This window comes from Hoplias malabaricus, chromosome 5 (assembly GCF_029633855.1).
Source record: "Hoplias malabaricus isolate fHopMal1 chromosome 5, fHopMal1.hap1, whole genome shotgun sequence".
Taxonomy (NCBI): domain Eukaryota; kingdom Metazoa; phylum Chordata; class Actinopteri; order Characiformes; family Erythrinidae; genus Hoplias; species Hoplias malabaricus.
In genome coordinates this window covers 5,624,940-5,648,330 of record NC_089804.1, presented here as the reverse complement: position 1 = coordinate 5,648,330, position 23,391 = coordinate 5,624,940, and the positions used below count along the sequence as shown (strand labels likewise).

The 23,391-nt window shown below is 43.1% G+C and overlaps 2 protein-coding genes across 2 annotated transcripts in view; both read right to left on the bottom strand.

Annotated features, from left to right (window-relative positions):
• LOC136696052 (synaptotagmin-2-like) overlaps positions 1-10,988 on the bottom strand; it is a 63,353-nt gene extending 52,365 nt beyond the window's left edge. Inside the window, exon 1 of the mRNA XM_066670144.1 lies at positions 10,764-10,988. The gene's annotated coding sequence lies outside the window, so the exon portion shown is untranslated. The remainder of the gene's footprint in view (positions 1-10,763) is intronic.
• A 745-nt stretch (positions 10,989-11,733) lies between these two features.
• The window catches only part of LOC136697514 (Fc receptor-like protein 5), a 46,067-nt gene continuing 34,409 nt past the window's right edge, over positions 11,734-23,391 (bottom strand). The window contains exons 13-26 of the mRNA XM_066672669.1: positions 22,110-22,382; positions 21,378-21,659; positions 20,995-21,282; positions 20,416-20,685; positions 20,167-20,268; positions 19,897-19,956; positions 18,651-18,710; positions 16,720-16,782; positions 16,474-16,506; positions 16,319-16,366; positions 16,096-16,158; positions 15,189-15,251; positions 14,641-14,691; positions 11,734-14,549 (exon numbers count right to left, since the gene is read on the bottom strand). Of these exons, the coding sequence (XP_066528766.1) occupies positions 14,681-14,691; positions 15,189-15,251; positions 16,096-16,158; positions 16,319-16,366; positions 16,474-16,506; positions 16,720-16,782; positions 18,651-18,710; positions 19,897-19,956; positions 20,167-20,268; positions 20,416-20,685; positions 20,995-21,282; positions 21,378-21,659; positions 22,110-22,382 (1,616 nt within the window). The 3' untranslated portion in view covers positions 11,734-14,549; positions 14,641-14,680. The remainder of the gene's footprint in view (positions 14,550-14,640; positions 14,692-15,188; positions 15,252-16,095; positions 16,159-16,318; positions 16,367-16,473; positions 16,507-16,719; positions 16,783-18,650; positions 18,711-19,896; positions 19,957-20,166; positions 20,269-20,415; positions 20,686-20,994; positions 21,283-21,377; positions 21,660-22,109; positions 22,383-23,391) is intronic.

Genomic DNA, 23,391 nt, shown 5'->3' with positions numbered 1-23,391 from the left:
GAATATTAATCAAGGAAAATGATGACTAACACAAGATGAGCCAGTATTTTTCTGATCCACTCGTAACAGCGCAACACACAAGCATGCCCACTACATCATTATCTTAAATAGTTTGCCATAATCATCTACTAATTATTCCACATTTATGATGTGCTCCTTATTAAAACTGAGTTAAAATCCTGGTGAGAAAGAAGCCCAGTTGATTCTCAGTGAAATGTGTTTTCTGTTGTCAGCTCCATAGAGTGGACTATGGTCAAATTTACAGTGCACCAATGACATGCTTCTCTACAAGTCATTTACAAGATAAGATGAAAAATGTCCTATGGCAGTCCATTATTACAAACCTATTGTGCTACTCCCTGTTGACTAAGGCTGTACCTAACCCCCGGCACCTGTTCCATGTGGATTCGAGTAGTAGACCGTACCCAGCCCTAAAGGCACCGTTAATGCATGCTCAGTGTCACCAGTTCTGAGTGGACTTTGAACACTACATCAACTGTCTGCACTATCAACAGACACAAATTCACAGTGACCTCCCTGGTGACTAAGGTCATACTTAGCCCCACTGGCACTGGTTATTTTTTGGCTAACTACAAGTATTCATATGGAGCCAGACGGCTTACACACTGTACTAAATAAACACAAACATTTTTTATACTTCTTGCACAGTCACCATTCAATTACTCTTTTACTACGTCTATTTTTACTGTACACACCTCCACTAGAATTAAAGGGAACTAATTATGAACAACACATTATAGGAGTGTACTATCACATTCATTTGATCATCTGGAGCTCCTACCAACCCACAAACTAAAATAAAACAGCCCAGTCAACCCAGCTTTTGTGGCTTGTCTAAGTTTGAGGACATGATAAAAAGAGTCACTGATTTTTCTGTCTAGTGCAGATAGCAGGCACTTCAGAGTTGTCCTCCTCGGCGAAATCTTTTTAATCTCAGCACTGGACCCGCATTTATATGGGAAACAAAGACAAGGTTAATCCTAGCAAAACAGTAGAGCGTGTGTGGAGCAATAGGTTTACTGATTAAATACGCCACAAACTAAAAGCCTGACAAACTAAAAGCCAGACTTTCTGCTCTTCGTGCCTCAGTCATGGGCTCTCAGACTTGAACGTTTGAGGTAAAAAATAAAAACTTGAAACTAGTTTCTCTGACTGTTTAAACATGGATTAAAAATGTGTCGTTTGAGTCGTGTGGTATTTGACCCAAGCCTGTCACAAACCTTTTATTAAGCCCCTAGGACCTATGTTAACTTGTGAAAAATGGGTATAAGAAGAGTTTCTCTCATTTAATCTCACTTATAGGACACTGTACACACTACAACACTCCCTAATGGTGCTTTTCCACTGCGTAGGATCGGCTCGCTTTTAGCTTTTCCATTAGCACAGCTCCCCTACGAAATGGAGCCAATGTCGTCACCACAGGCTTTGAAAAACAAATCAATGTCTGCGGAAAAGTAAGGTGCGGTTTACTTGTGTGTTCATGTGTTGTTTTATTTGGCTCCACACCCCAGTTCTCACAGATCAGTTTTCCTTGTTGCACGTTCGGCTTTTGCTGGAGGTTTTCATCTGCCATCAGTTTGTGCTAGAGCTCTGTATTTTGTGGTCATTGACAGGTGTCTCTGGCCAATCAGAGCTCTGTAGGGGTTAGATGTTGTGATTTAGTACCTACTGAAATCAGTTGGAACCGTAACCCTACAGCAACTGAAGGTAACAGTGGAAAAGCAAAGAGCCGTGTCGTTCGAGTCGAGGCGAGCCCGGTAGGTTCCATGCAGTGGAAAAGCTCCATAAGTGTAAAGTGAGGCTTTGATCAATGATTCCTCCTCCTGTCCTGCTTGGTGTAGCCAATAGTTCTGTCAGGCGGCAGATGGGAACAGGGCAGGAATGATGTAGAGCACAGCAGTCTCCGTCTAAAGCAGTCCACTCACTGCATCTCAGTGATTAATAGAATTGTTTTTATTCTTTTCCATGATGCAACAGAAGTTGTTTCTTCAGAGCGATGTGAATGTTCTCCACTCGGGAGCTACATTATAGATATTTTAAAGATGTGTTTTAAGAGTCAAGTTTACTTGACCAAGCGCAAGGGTCGAATATCAATTTATCGACAACAGATTAAAAAACTGAGCCCAAGGCATAATCCACACACCAGCCGAGACTATGGAATCAGCCACGATACAAAAGTCTTAGTCTCACACTTTTGAGAGAAGCTGTGGATGGTTTTTAAAAAGGAATGGTTACACACTTTCAAACATTTTTCAGACTGTCGGTGAAATGAACAATCATTCAGACACATTTTGCCGTAATCATACAAAACAATGAACACAAAACACAGAGAAAGATGCGAAAGAAAAACATTAAAAACAAATGTAGCACCTTTATTTTGAAAGGAGACATCAGTACAACATTATACTCTTGATTTAGTCTTGGTCTTTGTAGGACTTCCAACATCATTCATTCATTCATTATCTGTAACCCTTGTCCAGTTCAGGGTCGCGGTGGGTCCAGAGCCTACCTGGAATCATTGGGCGCAAGGCGGGAATACACCCTGGAGGGGGAGCCAGTCCTTCACAGGGCAACACACACATACATACACACATTCACTCACACCTACGAACACTTTTGAGTCTACAATCCACCTACCAACGTGTGTTTTTGGACTGTGGGAGGAAACCGGAGCACCCGGAGGAAACCCACACAGACACAGGGAGAACACACCTCACTCCTCACAGACAGTCACCCGGAGGAAACCCACACAGACACAGGGAGAACACACCACACTCCTCACAGACAGTCACCCGGAGGAAACCCACGCGGACACAGGGAGAACACACCACACTCCTCACAGACAGTCACCCAGAGGAAACCCACGCGGACACAGGGAGAACACACCACACTCCTCACAGACAGTCACCCGGAGGAAACCCACGCGGACACAGGGAGAACACACCACACTCCTCACAGACAGTCACCCGGAGGAAACCCACGCAGACACAGGGAGAACACACCACACTCCTCACAGACAGTCACCCGGAGGAAACCCACGCCGACACAGGGATAACACACCACACTCCTCACAGACAGTCACCCGGAGGAAACCCACACAGACACAGGGAGAACACACCTCACTCCTCACAAACAGTCACCCGGAGGAAACCCACGCAGACACAGAGAGAACACACCACACTACTCACAGACAGTCACCCGGAGGAAACCCACGCGGACACAGGGAGAACACACCACACTCCTCACAGACAGTCACCCGGAGGAAACCCACGCAGACACAGGGAGAACACACCTCACTCCTCACAGACAGTCACCCGGAGGAAACCCACGCAGACACAGGGAGAACACACCACACTCCTCACAGACAGTCACCCGGAGGAAACCCACGCAGACACAGGGAGAACACACCACACTCCTCACAGACAGTCACCCTGAGGAAACCCACGCAGACACAGAGAGAACACACCACACTCCTCACAGACAGTCACCTGGAGGAAACCCACGCGGACACAGGGAGAACACACCACACTCCTCACAGACAGTCACCCGGAGGAAACCCACGCAGACACAGGGATAACACACCACACTCCTCACAGACAGTCACCCGGAGGAAACCCACACAGACACAGGGAGAACACACCTCACTCCTCACAAACAGTCACCCGGAGGAAACCCACGCAGACACAGAGAGAACACACCACACTACTCACAGACAGTCACCCGGAGGAAACCCACGCGGACACAGGGAGAACACACCACACTCCTCACAGACAGTCACCCGGAGGAAACCCACGCGGACACAGGGAGAACACACCTCACTCCTCACAGACAGTCACCCGGAGGAAACCCACGCAGACACAGGGAGAACACACCACACTCCTCACAGACAGTCACCCTGAGGAAACCCACGCAGACACAGAGAGAACACACCACACTCCTCACAGACAGTCACCTGGAGGAAACCCACGCGGACACAGGGAGAACACACCTCACTCCTCACAGACAGTCACCCGGAGGAAATCCACGCGGACACAGGGAGAACACACCACACTCCTCACAGACAGTCACCCGGAGGAAACCCACGCGGACACAGGGAGAACACACCACACTCCTCACAGACAGTCACCCGGAGGAAACCCACGCCGACACAGGGAGAACACACCACACTCCTCACAGACAGTCACCCGGAGGAAACCCACGCCGACACAGGGAGAACACACCACACTCCTCACAGACTCACCCGGAGGAAACCCACGCGGACACAGGGAGAACACACCACACTCCTCACAGACAGTCACCCGGAGGAAACCCACGCCGACACAGGGAGAACACACCACACTCCTCACAGACAGTCACCCGGAGGAAACCCACGCGGACACAGGGAGAACACACCACACTCCTCACAGACAGTCACCCGGAGGAAACCCACGCGGACACAGGGAGAACACACCACACTCCTCACAGACAGTCACCCGGAGGAAACCCACGCAGACACAGAGAGAACACACCACACTCCTCACAGACAGTCACCCGGAGGAAACCCACGCGGACACAGGGAGAACACACCACACTCCTCACAGACAGTCACCCAGAGGAAACCCACGCCGACACAGGGAGAACACACCACACTCCTCACAGACAGTCACCCGGAGGAAACCCACGCAGACACAGGGAGAACACACCACACTCCTCACAGACAGTCACCCGGAGGAAACCCACGCAGACACAGAGAGAACACACCACACTCCTCACAGACAGTCACCCGGAGGAAACCCACGCGGACACAGGGAGAACACACCACACTCCTCACAGACAGTCACCCAGAGGAAACCCACGCCGACACAGGGAGAACACACCACACTCCTCACAGACAGTCACCCGGAGGAAACCCACGCAGACACAGGGAGAACACACCACACTCCTCACAGACAGTCACCCGGAGGAAACCCACGCAGACACAGAGAGAACACACCACACTCCTCACAGACAGTCACCCGGAGGAAACCCTCGCGGACACAGGGAGAACACACCACACTCCTCACAGGCAGTCACCCGGAGGAAACCCACGCGGACACAGGGAGAACACACCACACTCCTCACAGACAGTCACCCGGAGGAAACCCACGCAGACACAGAGAGAACACACCACACTCCTCACAGACAGTCACCCGGAGGAAACCCACGCGGACACAGGGAGAACACACCACACTCCTCACAGGCAGTCACCCGGAGGAAACCCTCGCGGACACAGGGAGAATACACCACACTCCTCACAGACAGTCACCCGGAGGAAACCCACGCAGACACAGAGAGAACACACCACACTCCTCACAGTCAACATGGAGCGGGACTTGAACTCACAACCTCCAGGTCCCTGGAGGTGTGTGACTGCGACTCTACCTGCTGCACCACTGTGCCACCCATGAACGAATAAATGTATTTTAAATCTTTTAAACTAAAACCTGAACTGAACAGATTCTTCATTTCGTATATTGAATATGCAGAGTGCTGTTATTTAAATTCTATTGCATCTCAGCCTTGATGGGAGTAAAAAAAACAAACAAAAAATAACACACACACCCACACACACACATTGAACGTTTCAGACGTGAATGTTGAGTTGAGTGAAGTTGCTGTTGCTTTACTCCACCCACACCTTTTTTCCTGCCAGTCCAGGAGATAGATCAGTGACCTTCTGTTCCCTCTCCTGCTTCTCTAGCCTCGTATAGGTTTGTTGAGCCAAGATCAGTACCATGCTGGGTGAGGATAAGTGTACACACTTTTAGAATGCGTTTCGCAGCTTATTTATCTTAAGTATGTGGTACTGATAGGCTTTTCTGGAAGTGGGTTTTGTAATTTGTAATTATATCTATTAAATTATATGTATTAAACTGTTTAAAATAAAGCCTCATGTAATTAGATTTTTTAGCAGATATGTTTTACCCAGCTACAGGCAAAAACAGTATAAGTATTTATTATTAATAGACATATTAACGACAGATAAACTACAGTAGTGTCCTCCCCGTGGGTTTGAACTGTGGTAAATATATGTTTTGCAAATTTATGAAGTCTGTTTCACTGTGATAACATTGGTTATGGCTGATAACATGGTTTTGACATTTCATAGCCATTTTTGACACTGAAACAGATCATGTATTAATATTATATAATTATATTTAAATTGTGTAACAAAATGGTGAAAATAACTTCACAGGGCTTCACGTCATTTAAAATCTTCTGTTTTATTAGGAGACGTCTGTCCTGAAAGTACACACCAATCTCCTCCAAACAACACGCTGCACGACTGAGAGGGAGTGTTTTTGTCTCTCAGTGCCTCCCTATGGACCACAAATCGAGTCATAATTCTGCGGAAAGGTGGAAGAAACAGGGACAGGAGGATAAAGACTAGAGTCACACACACACACAGAGAGAAGGAGAGAGAGAGAGAGAGAGCGAGACAGAGCCAGAGAGAGAGAAAGATACAGAGAGTTAAGCTTGACACAGACAATGAACACAGAAGTTATGGCAAGACAGACAGGCAAGACATTTCAGGGAATGCTGCAATGAGCTGCATAATTTATCCAAAGGGAAAATAGTGCAGAGGGACTGGAGCCATGGCTGTGTGAAAGTATGTAGATATGTGTCTGTGTGAGAGTTACCAAAGTGACACCAATAAAAAAATCAGTACATTATTCGTAGTGAAAGTTCACCTTGTGAGAGTGATATTTTAAAGGAGATTGCTTTAATTCATGTCATTAATTTTGAAGTGAATTTGCAAGTAAATGATGTTAGAAGTGGGTGGCGCAGGTGGTGTCTCTGTCACAGCTCCAGGGTCCTGGATGTTGTGGGTTTGAGTCCCGCTCCGGGTGACTGTCTGTGAGGAGTGTGGTGTGTTCTCTTTGTGTCTGTGTGGGTTTCCTCCGGGTGACTGTCTGTGAGGAGTGTGGTGTGTTCTCCCTGTGTCTGCGTGGGTTTCCTCCTGGTGACTGTCTGTGAGGAGTGTGGTGTGTTCTCCCTGTGTCTGCGTGGGTTTCCTCCTGGTGACTGTCTGTGAGGAGTGTGGTGTGTTCTCCCTGTGTCTGCGTGGGTTTCCTCCGGGTGACTGTCTGTGAGGAGTGTGGTGTGTTCTCCCTGTGTCTGCGTGGGTTTCCTCCTGGTGACTGTCTGTGAGGAGTGTGGTGTGTTCTCCCTGTGTCTGCGTGGGTTTCCTCCGGGTGACTGTCTGTGAGGAGTGTGGTGTGTTCTCCCTGTGTCTGCGTGGGTTTCCTCCGGGTGACTGTCTGTGAGGAGTGTGGTGTGTTCTCCCTGTGTCTGCGTGGGTTTCCTCCGGGTGACTGTCTGTGAGGAGTGTGGTGTGTTCTCCCTGTGTCTGCGTGGGTTTCCTCCGGGTGACTGTCTGTGAGGAGTGTGGTGTGTTCTCTCTGTGTCTACGGGGGTTTCCTCCGGGTGACTGTCTGTGAGGAGTGTGGTGTGTTCTCCCTGTGTCTGCGTGGGTTTCCTTCGGGTTACTGTCTGTGAGGAGTATGTTGTGTTCTCCCTGTGTCTGCGTGGGTTTCCTCCTGGTGACTGTCTGTGAGGAGTGTGGTGTGTTCTCTCTGTGTCTACATGGGTTTCCTCCGGGTGACTGTCTGTGAGGAGTGGGTGTGTTCTCCATGTGTCTGCGTGGGTTTCCTCCGGGTTACTGTCTGGGAGAAGTGTGGTGTGTTCTCCCTGTATCTGTGTGGGTTTCCTCCGGGTTACTGTCTGGGAGAAGTGTGGTGTGTTCTCCCTGTATCTGTGTGGGTTTGTGCAGATACACTGAGGCACTCTGAGCCAATCAGAATGGAACCGGCACAATCCTGACAGTGAGGCCATCTTAATGTACTAAAGGAATCAGACTCTCCATCTATCTGTGGGCAGAGCGTCTGTGACTGAGACTAGGTTTAATCTTGTGTTGCTGTTTGTTGAATAATTACGTACACACACACACCAGTGTGCAGAACATGACTTCCCCAGGACTAATTGATTGATTCATTCATTCATTGTCTGTAACCCTTATCCAGTTCAGGTGGGTCCAGAGCCTACCTGGAATCATTGGGCGCAAGGCGGGAATACACCCTGGAGGGGGCGCCAGTCCTTCACAGGGCGACACACACACACACACGACTGATTGATCCACAGTTTAAATGAATTACCAACAAATCCAGCTAAAGAAATAAATGAAATCTTATTTCCTCAGTGCACTGACTTTGCTGTGAGTGTAGGGAGGCATTCAAATGTCACGCTTAAGGTAATTCTATTACAAAGAACAGTTAAAGCTGACCTTCAGGACGTGCTTCCGTCGTGGAGATTCACGTTCATAGCACTTTTAACCACCGCTCCGATGAAGGGGACCTTTACGGTTTTCTAGGACTGAGCAGGACAAACGGCTAAATATAAAAATGAAAAATGTAATTTGCATTGGATCCTGATCAGTTTCGAGTTTAACACAGAACTCAACACACGGGATTCCCTTGGAATTCTCCACCCGATGAAGTGCTCTCCAACAAGAAACCCATGCCTGCATTATTCCAGCCTCAGAAATCCGATTAGAACAGAACTAAATGAAGATCTCTAGTGTTTACTTTCAAAGTTGAATGAGAAATACCTGATTTAAAGGTTCATACCGTGGCGTCTGACTCCACATAATGAAGATACATTATTTAGTAGCACTTGGGCTGGTTTGGTTTATGAGCTTTCTGCTCACAAGAGCTGCGCTGTAAAAGCTGCACCATGTGGTGGTCACAAACAAACAAAGATAACCAATGTTTTAATCGTTTTATATCAGAGCTGAATAAAAGCAGTGTGTTTGCTAGAGGTAATGGCTGCTTAATTTTATTAATAATATATATGTATTTTACAATTGCCTGTAAATGGGAGTGAGATTGGTGCAGAGGTCTTTTTTAGGCAGTTGGTGTGCTATGGATGGGGCTGGGCACCGCAGCATACTGCAGTGCTCAGAGCTTTCAGCACACCCACTCTCTCTTGTTCTCCCTCCGTCCATCCTTTACACACTACACTACCCCCCCCCTCGATCCACCACCCTCTCTCGCTTTCTCACTCTCCCCACGTCCACGCTGCTATTCCTCTGCCCTACATTACATTTTAGGGGGTTTCTCTTTAACACACACTTTCTTACACCATCCCCCTGCAGTGATTTCTTGCTTATTTCTCTCTCTCAGTCAGTGGATGCGCAGAAATACACTTGGCCAGGAGGTGAGTAATGAAGCGCCCTGGGCTGGTACAAAGCAGGGAGCATCTGCACCACTACAGCTGAAGATTAATCAGGGCGCGGAGCATCTCTGAACAGAGCTACAGTCGTTCTCCAAACGTGTGATGATGGGGAATATCAGTTAACATCTGTCGTGCAAACGTGATCACACTTTCACAAAGCGCCTCCAAAATGTAATATATATTTACTGTATGCAGCCAATCAAACGATTCTGTCAACTGATACACATCGCCTCATCACACAAGGCTCTGTCAGTTAAGATCAGTGCTATTAGTTACACACCACAACGTCAGCAGTTATTACAGAGACAAACTAGCGCTGGGGAACGTTAGCCTTCTGGAATGCTACATTTCTACACTAGAAAGTTTAATAAAAGTGTACTGTTTTATAAGAATCTTTAAGTATTTAATAAGAAGTGTAACACATTCTCCCAGGTTTACTCATAGAATCACTTAGGAATCCCCAAGAGAGGTGCCCTTTCTCATGTTGACACATTCAGGGACTGATCCACAAGGGGCGCTGTTGTGCTCATAATGATCTTATTAGAAAACATACCAGTTGAAATATAGTAAGAATGAATGGTGTTGTGGTAATGAACACAGACGTCGATTCAGAATTGTGTGTGAAGCCATGACTCTGAGTCACAGTACACTGTCATCACTGCAGTTAACGCACAAAAGGCTTAAAGACCCTTTCAGTGAAAGTCACTTCTTTTTTCTGTTGCGGACATGTTTTAATGGTGTTATTTTATGTGGGGACTAAGCAAAAAACTAATTCTCACTTTGAAACTGCGCTAAACACACTCTCACACACACGGGTGAGTTCAGACGACCAGAGTTCCTGAAGGGAGTAACCAAGGGGCCCATCAGGTGCATGCGACTAGCGCAGGGTTAAACCTATAAACACAGACTTTACTGAATGAAGGAAAGGGCTTAGTGTTACGTCTTTAAAGCAGTTAGGAGTTTTTTTTATTTGTTTGTTTTAAAATAACTTCTAAATATACAATTTTAATAAACTGAGATGCAGTTTTAGGAGTTTAATCAATGTTTAATCAATGTGTATAAATGTGTGTGTGTGTGTGTGTGTGTGTGTATAAATGTGTGTGTGTGTGTGTGTGTGTGTGTATGTGTGTATAAATGTGTGTGTGTGTGTATAAATGTGTGTGTGTATAAATGTGTGTGTGTGTGTATAAATGTGTGTGTGTGTGGGTGGGTCGGGTATTAAAGTTGCAAGAAACAATTTTACAAAACTGCAGCACACTTACTTTTGTATTTATGACGCTAAGCATTAACCCTCACAAAGCACCCAGAGTTCAGTCTCCTCCACTGCTCCTCAACACCAGCACAACTCCACAGAACAGGACGGCATCGTTCTCTCTCTCAACCAAGACTCTCAGCTTCTTTAAATCAGTTCAACATCAGAAAAAAACAAAGTGCATCACAGCGTTCCCTTCGTCATAGAGTCCACTCCAACAGCAGCTCGTTTTACTTACCACATGCGCTTTCGTCTCAACAGGAAACTTAGCTTCAGGCCAAAAGCCTCAGAGGAGAGACGCCTCTCTTTTCCAACATATGACTGCAGACCTTTTGTAGAGTCCTTGGTAGAGTCCTTTTTTTAAAAATAATATTTCTTACACTTTCACTGCGGCTGAATGCAGACACTTTGAGGCTGGAGAGAAACAGCCAAAGTCTGTTTATGTGGAGGGCGTAGAGTAAAATCACAGATGCATCCACACTGCAGGCATTTTTTTTTCTCCCTCACTGCCTCTGCTGCAGTTTTATTGCTTTACTAGCAGATAGTGTCCCCTGATTGGCTGAGAGGCTCCTTGGCAGTGTAAGCCCTTTTCTGGGGCAGTTCCTGATGCCTATCAAAAGATTTCCCGCCCACCTTTGAGTGCACATAGGCACCGCCATGCATTACATAGGACTACGGCAAAGGGAGGGCTGCTGAGCGCCGCAATATTAGGTGCAGTGCAGGGGAATAAACATGAAGACCAAGGATGAGACAACACGTCCTCAGCAGAAAGGCAGAAAGCATGAGGTGTAGAATGAGAGGGGGATAAAAGGAAGAATGTAAAAGTGTAAGCCTTGGTAAGTATGGATTTTGGTGTGTTACAGATCGCCCCGTGAAAGACGTAAGCACATGAAGGGGTGAGAAACGGCCCTGTGATTTGTTATACCTCCCTCCACTCACTGCAGGGCAGCTCATCTGTCGTGCTGCAGTGTGTGTGTGTGCATTTCTGTTTTGCTGAGAGCTGGGTGGGAGTTGGGGGGGGGGGTGTTTGAAGGCAGTGGTATCAAGAAAAAGAGGGGGAAAAAAATAAAGACAGCAGATGTGAAGAGCCAGTGCTTTCTTCTTATCAATTATTAACTCTGCTCCTTTGTCCTGGAAGATTATAAATCATTACAGTGCCCTATTTCAACTACAACATTAAAAAAAACATTATAATTACAATAACACACTTTATTTATATATACATTCAATAACATTAACATTATAACATTGTATTTCATTCAAATAGCTAAGATGCAAAAACAGGATACACATATATATAAAATGTGTGTGTGTGTGTGTGTGGTTAATGTAATAGTGATCTCGGCCAGAGTTCCCAAATAAACACTTGTTTTGCCGATATTTATCTACTCTCTTAGCATTAATGCTACTACGAATGAAGAGGAGCAGATATATTTTCAAAATAATGTTTTAAACACTAGATACACCACAAATATTGTTGATTCCAAAAGTAAAACCAGTGATGTATTAATCTCTAACCAAGAGCACAACAAAATAATAAAAAAAAAAAACCCTGGACCCCACGGATAAGATTCCAGTACAAACACAACACATCGTGAAACTGAGAAATATTTTTGTAATCTGAATTTGTATTTGATGCCAGTGTCATTTTGTATTTGATGGAGCATGTTTACCATTGTGTAGCATCACCTCTTCTTCTAAAACAACATTTTGTAAACATTTGGGAACTGAGGAGACCAGTCGTTGTGGTTTTGAAAGTGAAATCTTTTCCTGTTCTTGTTTGTTATAGGATTTCAGCTGCTGAACAGTTCGAGGTCCCCGTTATAGTGTTTTCTGTTTCATAATGCGCCATTTGTTTTCACTGGGTGACAGGTCTGGACGGGTTAGCACCCGGTCGCTGTTGCAGTTCATGAAGAATGTTGATTAGCTTTGTCTAAGCAAGGCCTTCAAAGGAAAACTTCAAAGAAAACGATACTGTCTGGATGGCAGTGTATATATATCAGAATGACATGTCGTTCACCATTTTCATAGGTTTGCTAGGTGTGAGGTCACTCGCGCCATGTGTATTCATGCAGCACAATACTGTTACGAATGCTGCCTTTTGAACTGTGCCCTTATAACAAACCGCATGGTGCCTTTCCTCTTTAGCCAAAACAGTGATGATTTACAAAAAAGGCACATTTCCGCTTGAGCTCCAGAGAAGGTAACAGTGTTCCTGGATCCTACTTATACAAGGTGGCTTCTTCACATTTGTGGGTTTTCATTTGCATTGGAGGATGCAGTTTGGGAAGTGTTCCTCGGCTCCTGCAGTGATTTCCACTACAGAGTCATGTCTTTTATGAAGTTTTTATGTGTTTTTATGAAGTTGCACCTGAGGGCACGAAGATCACAAACCACCAACACTGGCTTTGGGCTTTGTCCCTCGCGTATGGAGATTTGAAAAATGAATAGTTGAATTCATGAATAGTTTCCCACACAGTATTTCACAGAACGGTGAACTGAGCCCCATCAAAGACTCAACCTCTTTGAAATGTTCTTTTTAATGTCACTCACCTTTTGCCAAATGTATTTATTTATTTATTGGTAGCAGCATTTCTGTACACAGCTCTACTAATATTCTGTGGATCCATAACAACTTTTTTAAATACAAGTTACTGGCATCATATTCAAAATGGACATATTTTTCAAATAAACAATTAAGTTTCTCAGTTTCAATATTTGAAATGTGGTCTTTGTACTATTTCTAGTTTAATGGAGGGTTTAAATGATTTGTGTCCCAACTTTTCTGGGAAAGAGGTTTCTAATTAAAGTCACTCAACTCATTTCTGTAAGTTTTCCTCAACACTGATCCCACACAAAGCTTGAAATATTTACACAAACAGGCACTGGGCAAATGATAGCAATAATGGACACTGTGTGGTGCACAATTAACATTAGATACTGAGTATTATAAGCAATGATGCACATTAAGTATAAAAAAAGCACATATCTAACATTTCCGTACTCACTGGGAGATTGAATTCTATAATTCAATAACTCTATGTACATTTAGTGCACATTATTCTAATTGAACTTTTGCAGATGACAATACAAAATATGTTTATGATTTCCAGCTCAGAATAATGTAGAATATAATGTATACACTTCGCCTTAATCGTTCAGAAGGTGGTCATTTACCCCACGAAATGCTGGTGATGGTGAAAATGTTAACACTGCTACCTATATATTATAGAAGAAATATAAATATAACTAAACCAGATTAAAGAGCACTTGGTTTCAGACTAAACCTAGGTACTGAGACATCTAAAGGCATTTATACTGTACCTGAGTTCATTCATTCATTATCTGTAACCCTTATCCAATTCAGGGTCACGGTGGGTCCAGAGCCTACCTGGAATCATTGGGCGCAAGGCAGGAATACACCCTGGAGGGGGCGCCAGTCCTTCACAGGGATACACACACACACACACACACACATTCACTCACACCTACGGACAATTTTGCAGTCGTTTTTGGACGTGGGAGGAACACACCACGCAGACACAGGGAGAACACACCACACTCCTCACAGACAGTCACCCGGAGCCGGACTCGAACCCACAACCTCCAGGTCCCTGGAGCTGTGTGACTGCGACACCTACCTGCTGCGCCACCGTGCCGCCCTGTACCTGAGTTGTTATTATTAAATGTATTGTTATGATTGAATCACTAATACATAAAGGTAGCAGCATTTTAAGGGTCTAATAAGTCTCATCATATCATAAAATATTTGTACAATCCAATAAAAGATAAAAAGGGCTAAGGTGTTATTCTCTTTGCTTGCTTTGTAAAGCTACGGGAAGTTTGTTTATTCTCATATTTGAAATGTATAATGTATAATACAAAGTGGTTGGTGTTTCAGACAGTGATTATTATGAAAACTCATCGCTCAAAAAAACATAGTCTTTGATTAATTCCCAACTGAGCCACTGCCCTTTAACAGATCCCGATGTTGTCTCTTAATGTTGAAGGATGATTCGTGGTTCTGTGAATGAGTTTAAAGGAAACTGTGTGAGGAAATATTTTTATAAATAATTAGTTTGTTCTCTAAAGTGTAAAACTGTACCATAACTTACCTTGGTTTTAAGATTTGATGCCATCGTTCTCTGTCAATGATTAGTCCTCACCTGAAAGTAATAGAAAGTAAGAACAGTCTGTTTGCTTCACTCAGTAACAACATCAAAACACTAGGGTTGAATCTCAAATACCTCCCTCCACCCTATATAGTACACAATGTGGGTCATAAACCAGTGATTTTTCACTCAGAAAGTGCATTGTATGTTGTATAATTAAATCATCCCTATCCCTGTGTAACTTTAGCAGTACTGGTTTAATAATCTGTGAAGTGCACTATGGGAGTAGGGTGGTGTTGGGACAGAGTGTATTTTATAAGCAGTGGCAGCATGTTAGAAACCAACAGAACACTGGTGAATGTTCCTGCTGCTTCTCACTGAAAGTTGTTTTCTGAGGTTCTTCCATCCATACACTCCATAATGCCCAAAATGTTGTTTACGACAGAGAACATGGAGCCCAAGGTCCATGACATGCGGGCTGAGGGAGAGAGACACTAGAGGACGCTAAATAAAGGACGCTAATAATGTATTTCTAAATAACAAGGGCTTACCTTTTATCTGATCCTCAGATGAAGGTTCTGACTTTTTAAGTAATGCTCCATTCTCATCATTTCCTGAATTGAAGAAGGGAGCAGTGAGATTTAGAAGATGCTGGAACGTTATGATTTATTGTTTTATTATTGGGAGGAAACCCACACAGACACAGGGAGAACACACCACACTCCTCATTTTATTATATTTATACGTTCATAAAATCTTTATAAATATATGTTTATAATTTCTGTATTAATGCATATGTATTAAAAATGATCAAGAAAACGTGTTAAATATTGATAAAGCACTAAGTTTCTCAAATAAATCCGACCTATACACCGTCACTCTCCGTGTTTGTGGATGTTTCGTTTACTGCATCGTTTACACAGCATCTGTCCTTTACATTGTGTGAAAGTCTCATGATGAAAGAACCAATAGAAATGCTCCAAAATGACTGTTAATTAAATCTTTTTACATTCACTTCCATTGAAAGCTTAGAAGGTTTTTTTTCCCTTCTCCTGTAAAGATACTATTTTGGGAGATGCATGTTTTAATGTGACAGGGAGGGTATGTCAGCGCAGACCAGATTAAACGCTGTAAGAGATACAGTATATAGGTGACGTAAACACACAGTAACATTCAGTACTGAGTCACATTTCGTATTTATTTATTTAAACACAAAAATCAAATGCAGAAAAGTTGAAATTACAATTATTAAATCCTTTCTATATTTCATACTTTTCCAACAAAAACTGATTTAACAGCTTTTTTATTATTCATTGTATACATTACTTTGATGTGTAATAGTGTATTATTATTATTATCACTAGTAGCTAGTATATTTTAAAGATAATAACTGAGATTTACGTTTAAGAGAGACACTAGAGGACGCTAATAATGTATTTCTAAAAAACAAGGGCTCACCTTTTATCTGATCCTCAGAGGAAGGTTCTGACTTTTTAAGTAACGCTCCATTCTCATCTTTTTCTGAATTAAAACATTGTGGAGAGAAACACGTTGAGACACAGTGAAGAAGAAGGGAGCAGTGAGATTTAAAAGATGCTGGAACGTTATGATCATTGTTTTATTGTTTTCTTTCACCTATTGTTTCTCTTTTCATGAAACAACTTTATAAACTAGACTCTACCTTTAGGAGGCTGTGATCCATTGCGTTTCCTCAGTGGTGACTTCTCGACTTGAAAGAAAAGGAAATGTAACAGATTTATAAACAAGTGGAGACAGAGACTGTATCAGAGAATACATCATTTTACAAACTACATCAAACTCACTGTGAATAAATACCTTTGAATGATGTAAATCCAGTCTCTTTAGATTCTTCTTGGAGAAAACGTAAAGCAGAATTAGCTTTTGTAATGTATCAATGTAAATTTAAAACCATGTGTAATCCGTATTTGCTCAGAAACGTTCCTTATATTAAATTAATTTAAATAACTGATATAAAGTCATTTAACCCCTGTTTAACCAACGCAGCCTACAACTCGATTTAAACAGAGCACGCAGTCACACATTTCTCCAAATGAAACTTGCCTTTCTCCAGATCCGCAGACGTAGGAAGGTCTTCATTGAGTGCCACTGCACTCTCATCGAGTTCTGGAAAAAATCACAGTAGAAAGAATCGTGTTAAATTAATACTACGTTAAATGTCCATCCATCCATCCATTATCTGTAACCCTTATCCAGTTCAGGGTCGCGGTGGGTCCAGAGCCTACCTGGAATCATTGGGCGCAAGGCAGGAATACACCCTGGAGGGGGCGCCAGTCCTTCACAGGGCAACACACACACACACACACATTCACTCACACACTCACACCTACGGACATTTTAAGTCGCCAATCCACCTACCAACATGTGTTTTTGGACTGTGGGAGGAAACCGGAGCACCCGGAGGAAACCCACGCAGACACAGGGAGAACACACCACACCCCTCACAGACAGTCACTCGGAGGAAACCCACGCAGACACAGGGAGAACACACCACACTCCTCACAGACAGTCACCCGGAGGAAACACACACAGACACAGGAAGAGCACACCACACTCCTCACAGACAGTCACCTGGAGGAAACCCACGCAGACACAGGGAGAACACACCACACTCCTCACAGACAGTCACCTGGAGGAAACCCACGCAGACACAGGGAGAACACACCACACTCCTCACAGACAGTCACCCGGAGGAAACCCACGCAGACACAGGGAGAACACACCACACTCCTCACAGACAGTCACCCGGAGGAAACAATGTGTCCTTCAAATCCCTCTGACCACTGTGCAGGACTTGTGTATGTCATTCCCAAGACGAACTGACACTGTATCGGCCGCAAAAGGAGGCCCTACACCACACTAATAAATTACTGTGGTCTAAAACCAGGTGTTTCACTTTCATTGTCCACCCCCTGTGCATGTGCAAATGGACCAATGTGTAGTAAGAAGGAAGTCATTTCAATGTTTTGTCTGATCTGTGTATATTCTTAACTCTGTATCGTGGTTTACACAGAGCAGCCATAACAGCGTAATTAATGACAAGAAGTCGTTTAAATAAAATCTCTAAAACAGTTCTACACTAATGGAGATATTAAATGAATTAATATCACTAATGAAAAGACACTGAAGACACTGCACAAGTAAAAAGGGCAGAAATGTCTGCAGAACAGCGGATGGACTGCAGGGTGTAGTTGAAGAAATAAAATGTGCTGATGGGTGGTGAATGGAGTTGTGAATGTAGAAATAAGGAGGTGGTTGTAATGTTATGGCTCATTAATGTCTACTTTACCATAAACTGGTTAATAATAATAAATATTTATGGGCTATGGTCGTGAATGAAGTGTTATGACTTTCACCATATTTTTTTATTTATTACAGTGTGCTTTTACACATGCTGCCACTAGATGGAGTTAGAGCACATCCACTTTTTTCCCTTTATTCCTTTCAAAGACGTTCTCTTTCTGCATTTTTGCAGGATGCAGATCTGAGACATTTTTCTAACGTCTTGGATTTGGACATTTTTCGTAGTGGTGAGTTTAAAAATGATATTTCAAACGCACTGTCACTGAGAAAACGAGCTGAATTTGGTGAATAAGGAGTTAATCATCGTTGGTGTATGATCACGTGGTAATTCAATTGGGAAACGCTTTCCTCTTAAATAAAGAAACTAATAAAGCTTTCAAATTATAAATAAATATTTAATTATTTAATTTGTATGAGTGGAACCTTTAAATTGAAATTCTGACACTGGTATGTTTCCATAGTTACCATAGTTACATGTTGCATCATTTAACAACAAATAAACAAATAATACACAAACAAAAAAAGGCTTGTTCTAAATGGTAATATAATTAATTCAGTTGCACTTTTTAAGGTGGAATGGAAAACACTTAAAAGCCCACATTTCTGATTAAAGATTTAAACCATTGTTAGCAAATTAGCTAACAGTAACAAATAAAACAGCCTCACAGTACCTTCCATATCAAGTGGAGATCCGTTTTCTGTCAGATATTCCTCTAAAGGGGAACTAGTTTCTGCGAGAAAAGACAGATATCATTATTCTTCCAAAACATTTTAATAAAGATTAAGACAACAAGAAAATGCAGTGATTTGCAAAGCTCAGAGCTTTTTATTCCCAATGGAACACAGAGCAAACACCAGATGCTGAAAGAGACATTTTTCAATTTCAAGAAAAAATATTAACTCGTTTAGAAACTGATGGCAGCAACACGTCTCAAAACGGTTAAGACACAGGTAACAAACGTCCGGAAGGTACTGGGTACAAAAAGCACTTTAGAGAGGCAGAGTCTTTCAGAGGGAAAGATGGGCTGAGGTTCTGCAAAAATTGAACAATTTTCCTCAGAATACAATTGTGAAGATGTTGAATATCCCACCATCTAAGTTACAAAATACAATCAAATGTTTAGAGAATCTGGAGAAATCCCTGTGCGCAAGGGACAAGGTCGATGATCAATACTCGATGTTCATGATCTTCAGGCCCTCACTCTATTAAAAACAGGCCTGATTCCGTATTGGAAATCACTGCAGGGGCTAAGGACCTCACTGTTTGTGAACACACACAATCCACAAGACTTGTATCATGCAGAGAAAAAGCCGTACGTCCACACGATCCAGAAACGTACCGGTCTTTCCTGGGCAAAGCTCATTTTAAAGGGACTGAGTCCTTGTATATTTCAGCGAGCCAATGTTAGACCACATACGGCATCAACCACAACAGCATGGCTTTGCATGAAGAACAGCCCTGGTGCTGGAGTTGCCTTCCTGCAGTGCCGACCTCATTTGGCGCAGGACGAGATGAAATAAGTCCAGCAAAGACCCAGGACTGTTGAGCAGCTGAATCCTTCATGAGACAAACATTAGACAACACTCCTCTCCCAAAACTCCAGCAGTGGGTCTCTTCACTTCCCAGATGTTTACAGACTGTTGTTAAAAGAGGGGACACTACGCAGTGAGAGACACTGCCCTGTCCCAACTTTAGTGAGATGCTGCCATCAAGCTCTAAACGAATTCATTTTCATCATCATCTGATGAGTGTCCTGTGTTCTACTGTGAACACAATGCGGGTCTGAGATTCACAAACCACTACATGCTGTTCAAATTTGCATTTAATTTACATTTTACACAACGTCCCAAATGAATGGAATTGGGGCTTTATACTGAACAACAACATTAATGAGTAATAAAACCTCGGAAACGTACTTGTCTTTGAGCTATTCATGGAAATAAACAAGTCCTCTTTCACCACCTCCATTTTCCCTGCTGATTAAAGAAACACTTTTATTTCAATTATGGAAACAGAGTGGCGTCAAATTCATAAAATGATATTGTCTTTAAAGTCCATTGCTTTGATATTTGGGCAATGAAAAACAGACCTTTTAAATAACTCAGATAATGGATGTCCATTGCACTCTTACATTAATCAGCTTTGGAACTGTTTAACACCTGGAATATTTCAGTTATGATTCTTACTTGATTTGCGGGTTAGTCTCAGGACAATGCACCCAATGATCAACAAGGCGATGAAGCAGATAACACACCCAGAAATGGAAAGGAGGATTTTCCGTTTTAAGACTGTAATTATGAAACATATAAAAAGATGTTAGCATAGCTTTTTGGATTCATACGAGGTCCTATCAGTTTGTTTGTGTGTACTGCCTTTGCTTTCGTTCAAAATGTTTAATCAAACGATTTAATGCATTAATTTAATTCGTAACTCACCAATATTATTGGCTTTGAAACCCTCGCTGAAGGAGGAGTAATGTGGCCGTTCCGTTCTGTTGCCCCTGCACTTGTATTCACTTTTGAAGGTCTCTTCAGTGGCCTTCACACTGTACGTACCCTCAGTTGTAGTCTGTTCAAACACTCCATCCTTAAACCAGGTGTAGTTCCATTCCATCTCCTCATTCACTTCACATTTCAGAGTGAGACTGTCCACAGACATAATATCAGACCACCTGGTCTCCAGAGAAAGTGCAGAAGGCGAACGAGCTAAAAGTGCACCCCAAAATAAATAAATAAACAAATATAAATACAATTAAACATTGGGAGTTAGAGCTTACACCTTTTCTTCACCATCTTTGAGAACTTGACACCCTGAGCGAGCCAAATGTGAAAAACACTCAGCGGTATCACGTGATTCCTTCAGACAAACCCATAATTTGACTAGACTCTTTTATAAATCAAACCTAACCCACTCTAAAGGGACCACATTAGTCCACCTTTAAATTTCACATTCTGAGACATGCAGATTTTTTATTTCTTTCATCAAAAATTCGAATCTGATTTTCTGGAACTTACCTTGAACAGAGAGTTTAAATCCTGTACTTGATGCTTTTGACCGCGGTCTGTTTGGAAGTTCAGTTTCACAAGTGTAACTTCCCTGGTGGGCGCTTACCACAGACAGAATCGAGAGAACAGTTCTATTTACGTTAGTTTTATCATCACTCTGAATCTTCTGTGAATTTTTTAACCAGGTATATTTCCAGTCTACGGACTTCTCTGGAGTATCACAAATCAGTGTGATTTTCTCATCAGTAAACACACTGTCCCATTCTACACTCCGATTTACTTTTGGCTGCGGTGGATCTAAAGAAAGAGAGAGAATTCACTATATTTTATTAATAAAAAGAATTTAGCTTCCAAATATTTCATATCGTAAACCAGAGGTAAACAGACCTTACCTTTGACAGTTAAAGTGTGACTGAAGGGAGATGAAAAACGAATGCCTCCTCGTTTCACATTACACGAGTATGTGCCTGTGTGCTGAGTCTGTGCAGAGAGGATGGTGTAACCTGATTTCTTTGTGTCAATGTTTAATGTTTTGGATTTGTCTTGGCCTAGGTACCAGTGGTATTCCCAGTCAGAAGATGATTCCTGAACTCCACAGGTAAGTGTGACCTGCTCTCCAGTGTAGATAACTTGGACAGGGGGGGTTTGACTCAGGAGTAGAGTCGGTTCGGCTGCTGCAAAAGTGACGTCGAAGAAAAACATTACCATCAACTAAGAGTATGTTCTTTACTTAAATAAAACTGAACAGAAGCTAATCCAGACACTTGGACACATGCTGTAAAACTGAACATCCTTGTTCTTTAATCGGGGGGCAGCCTTGGCCTAATGGTTAGAGGAAAGGGCTTGGAGCCAGTGCCCTTGAGCGCATATATATTTATATGTTCCAATGTATCGCCATAAAAAAGAACCTGATTTTGTTTACAACTTTAACATTCTTAAGAATTACTTTTAAAAATAACAGAATCTATGACACGACGCCTGAAGAAGGAAGTTCAAACCAATGACAGTGAAATGCTCCGTGATGTAATACCAAAGCTGGAAATGAGTTTAGGAACTTTAAGTTTAATAAATAAAGGCTTTAATAAATACTTCACAAAGTTGATACAGGTTTCATAAAAACTCACCGTAAACAGTCAGTGAATATTCTGTGCTCTTTCTGATTGTCTGTTTTCTGTTCTGAAGCTCTGTCTGACAGATGTAACGTCCACTATCTTCTGGTTTTAAGGCCTGGATTGACAGGACGTCTTTATTTTCCCCAGACATTTCTGTACCGTTTCTGAACCAGGTATAGATCCAGCCTGAGGTTTTATCTGGATTCTCACATTTCAGAGTCACTTTTTCACCAGGGAAGGCCTGTTTCCACCCAGACGTCTGAGTCACTTTTGGTACAGGGGGCTCTACAAGAGAAGGACACGTTTTTATTTGTTCATTCAATCAATCCAATGACTTTAGTTTGAGGTAGAGTGTGTTTGGAAGTTAATCACAGCGCTTTTTCCACATTATGTTATTTTACAGCCTTATCCTAAAATGGATTGAATTAGTTTTTCCCTCATAATTCTACACACAGTTCCCCACGATGACAAACGAGGGTCTGATGAAACAAAGATTGAACACTTTGGCCTGAATGTCAAGCGTCAGGTCCAGAGGACACCCAGCACGGCTCATCACCCTGGACAATGCCATCCCTACAGTGAAGCATGGTGGTGGCAGCATCCTGCTGTGGGGATGTTTTTCAGCAGCAGGAACTGAAAAGCTAGTCAGGGCCGAGGGAAAGATGAATGCAGCAATGTACAGAGACATCCTTGAAGAAGACCTGCCCCAGAGCGCTCTGGACCTCAGTCTGGGGAGAAGGTTCATCTTCTAACATGACAGCGGCTCTTAGCACGAGTCTAGGTAACAAAGGAGTGGCTTTGACTCTGTGAATGTTCCTGAGTGGCTCAGCCAGAGCCCAGACTTCAACCAAGCTGAACATTTCTGGAGAGATCTGAAAATGACTGTGCACCGATGTTCCCCATTCCACCTGGTGGAGCTTGAGAGGTTCTGCAAAGTAGAATGGGAGAAACCACCCAAAATAGCTGTGCCAAGCTTTTAGCATCCCACTCAAAAAGACTGTAATTGAGGCTGTAATTGCTGCTAAAGGTACTTCAATAAAGTACTGAGCAAAGGCTGTGAATACTTATGAACATGTGATCTTTTTTGTTTTTTTATTTTTAATAAATTTGCAAAATGGCGGCACGGTGGCGCAGCAGGTAGGTGTCGGAGTCACACAGCTCCAGGGTCCTGGAGGTTGTGGGTTCGATTCACGCTCCGGGTGACTGTTTGTGAGAAGTGTGGTGTGTTCTCCCTGTGTCTGCGTGGGTTTCCTCCAGGTGACTGTCTGTGAGGAGTGTGGTGTGTTCTCCCTGT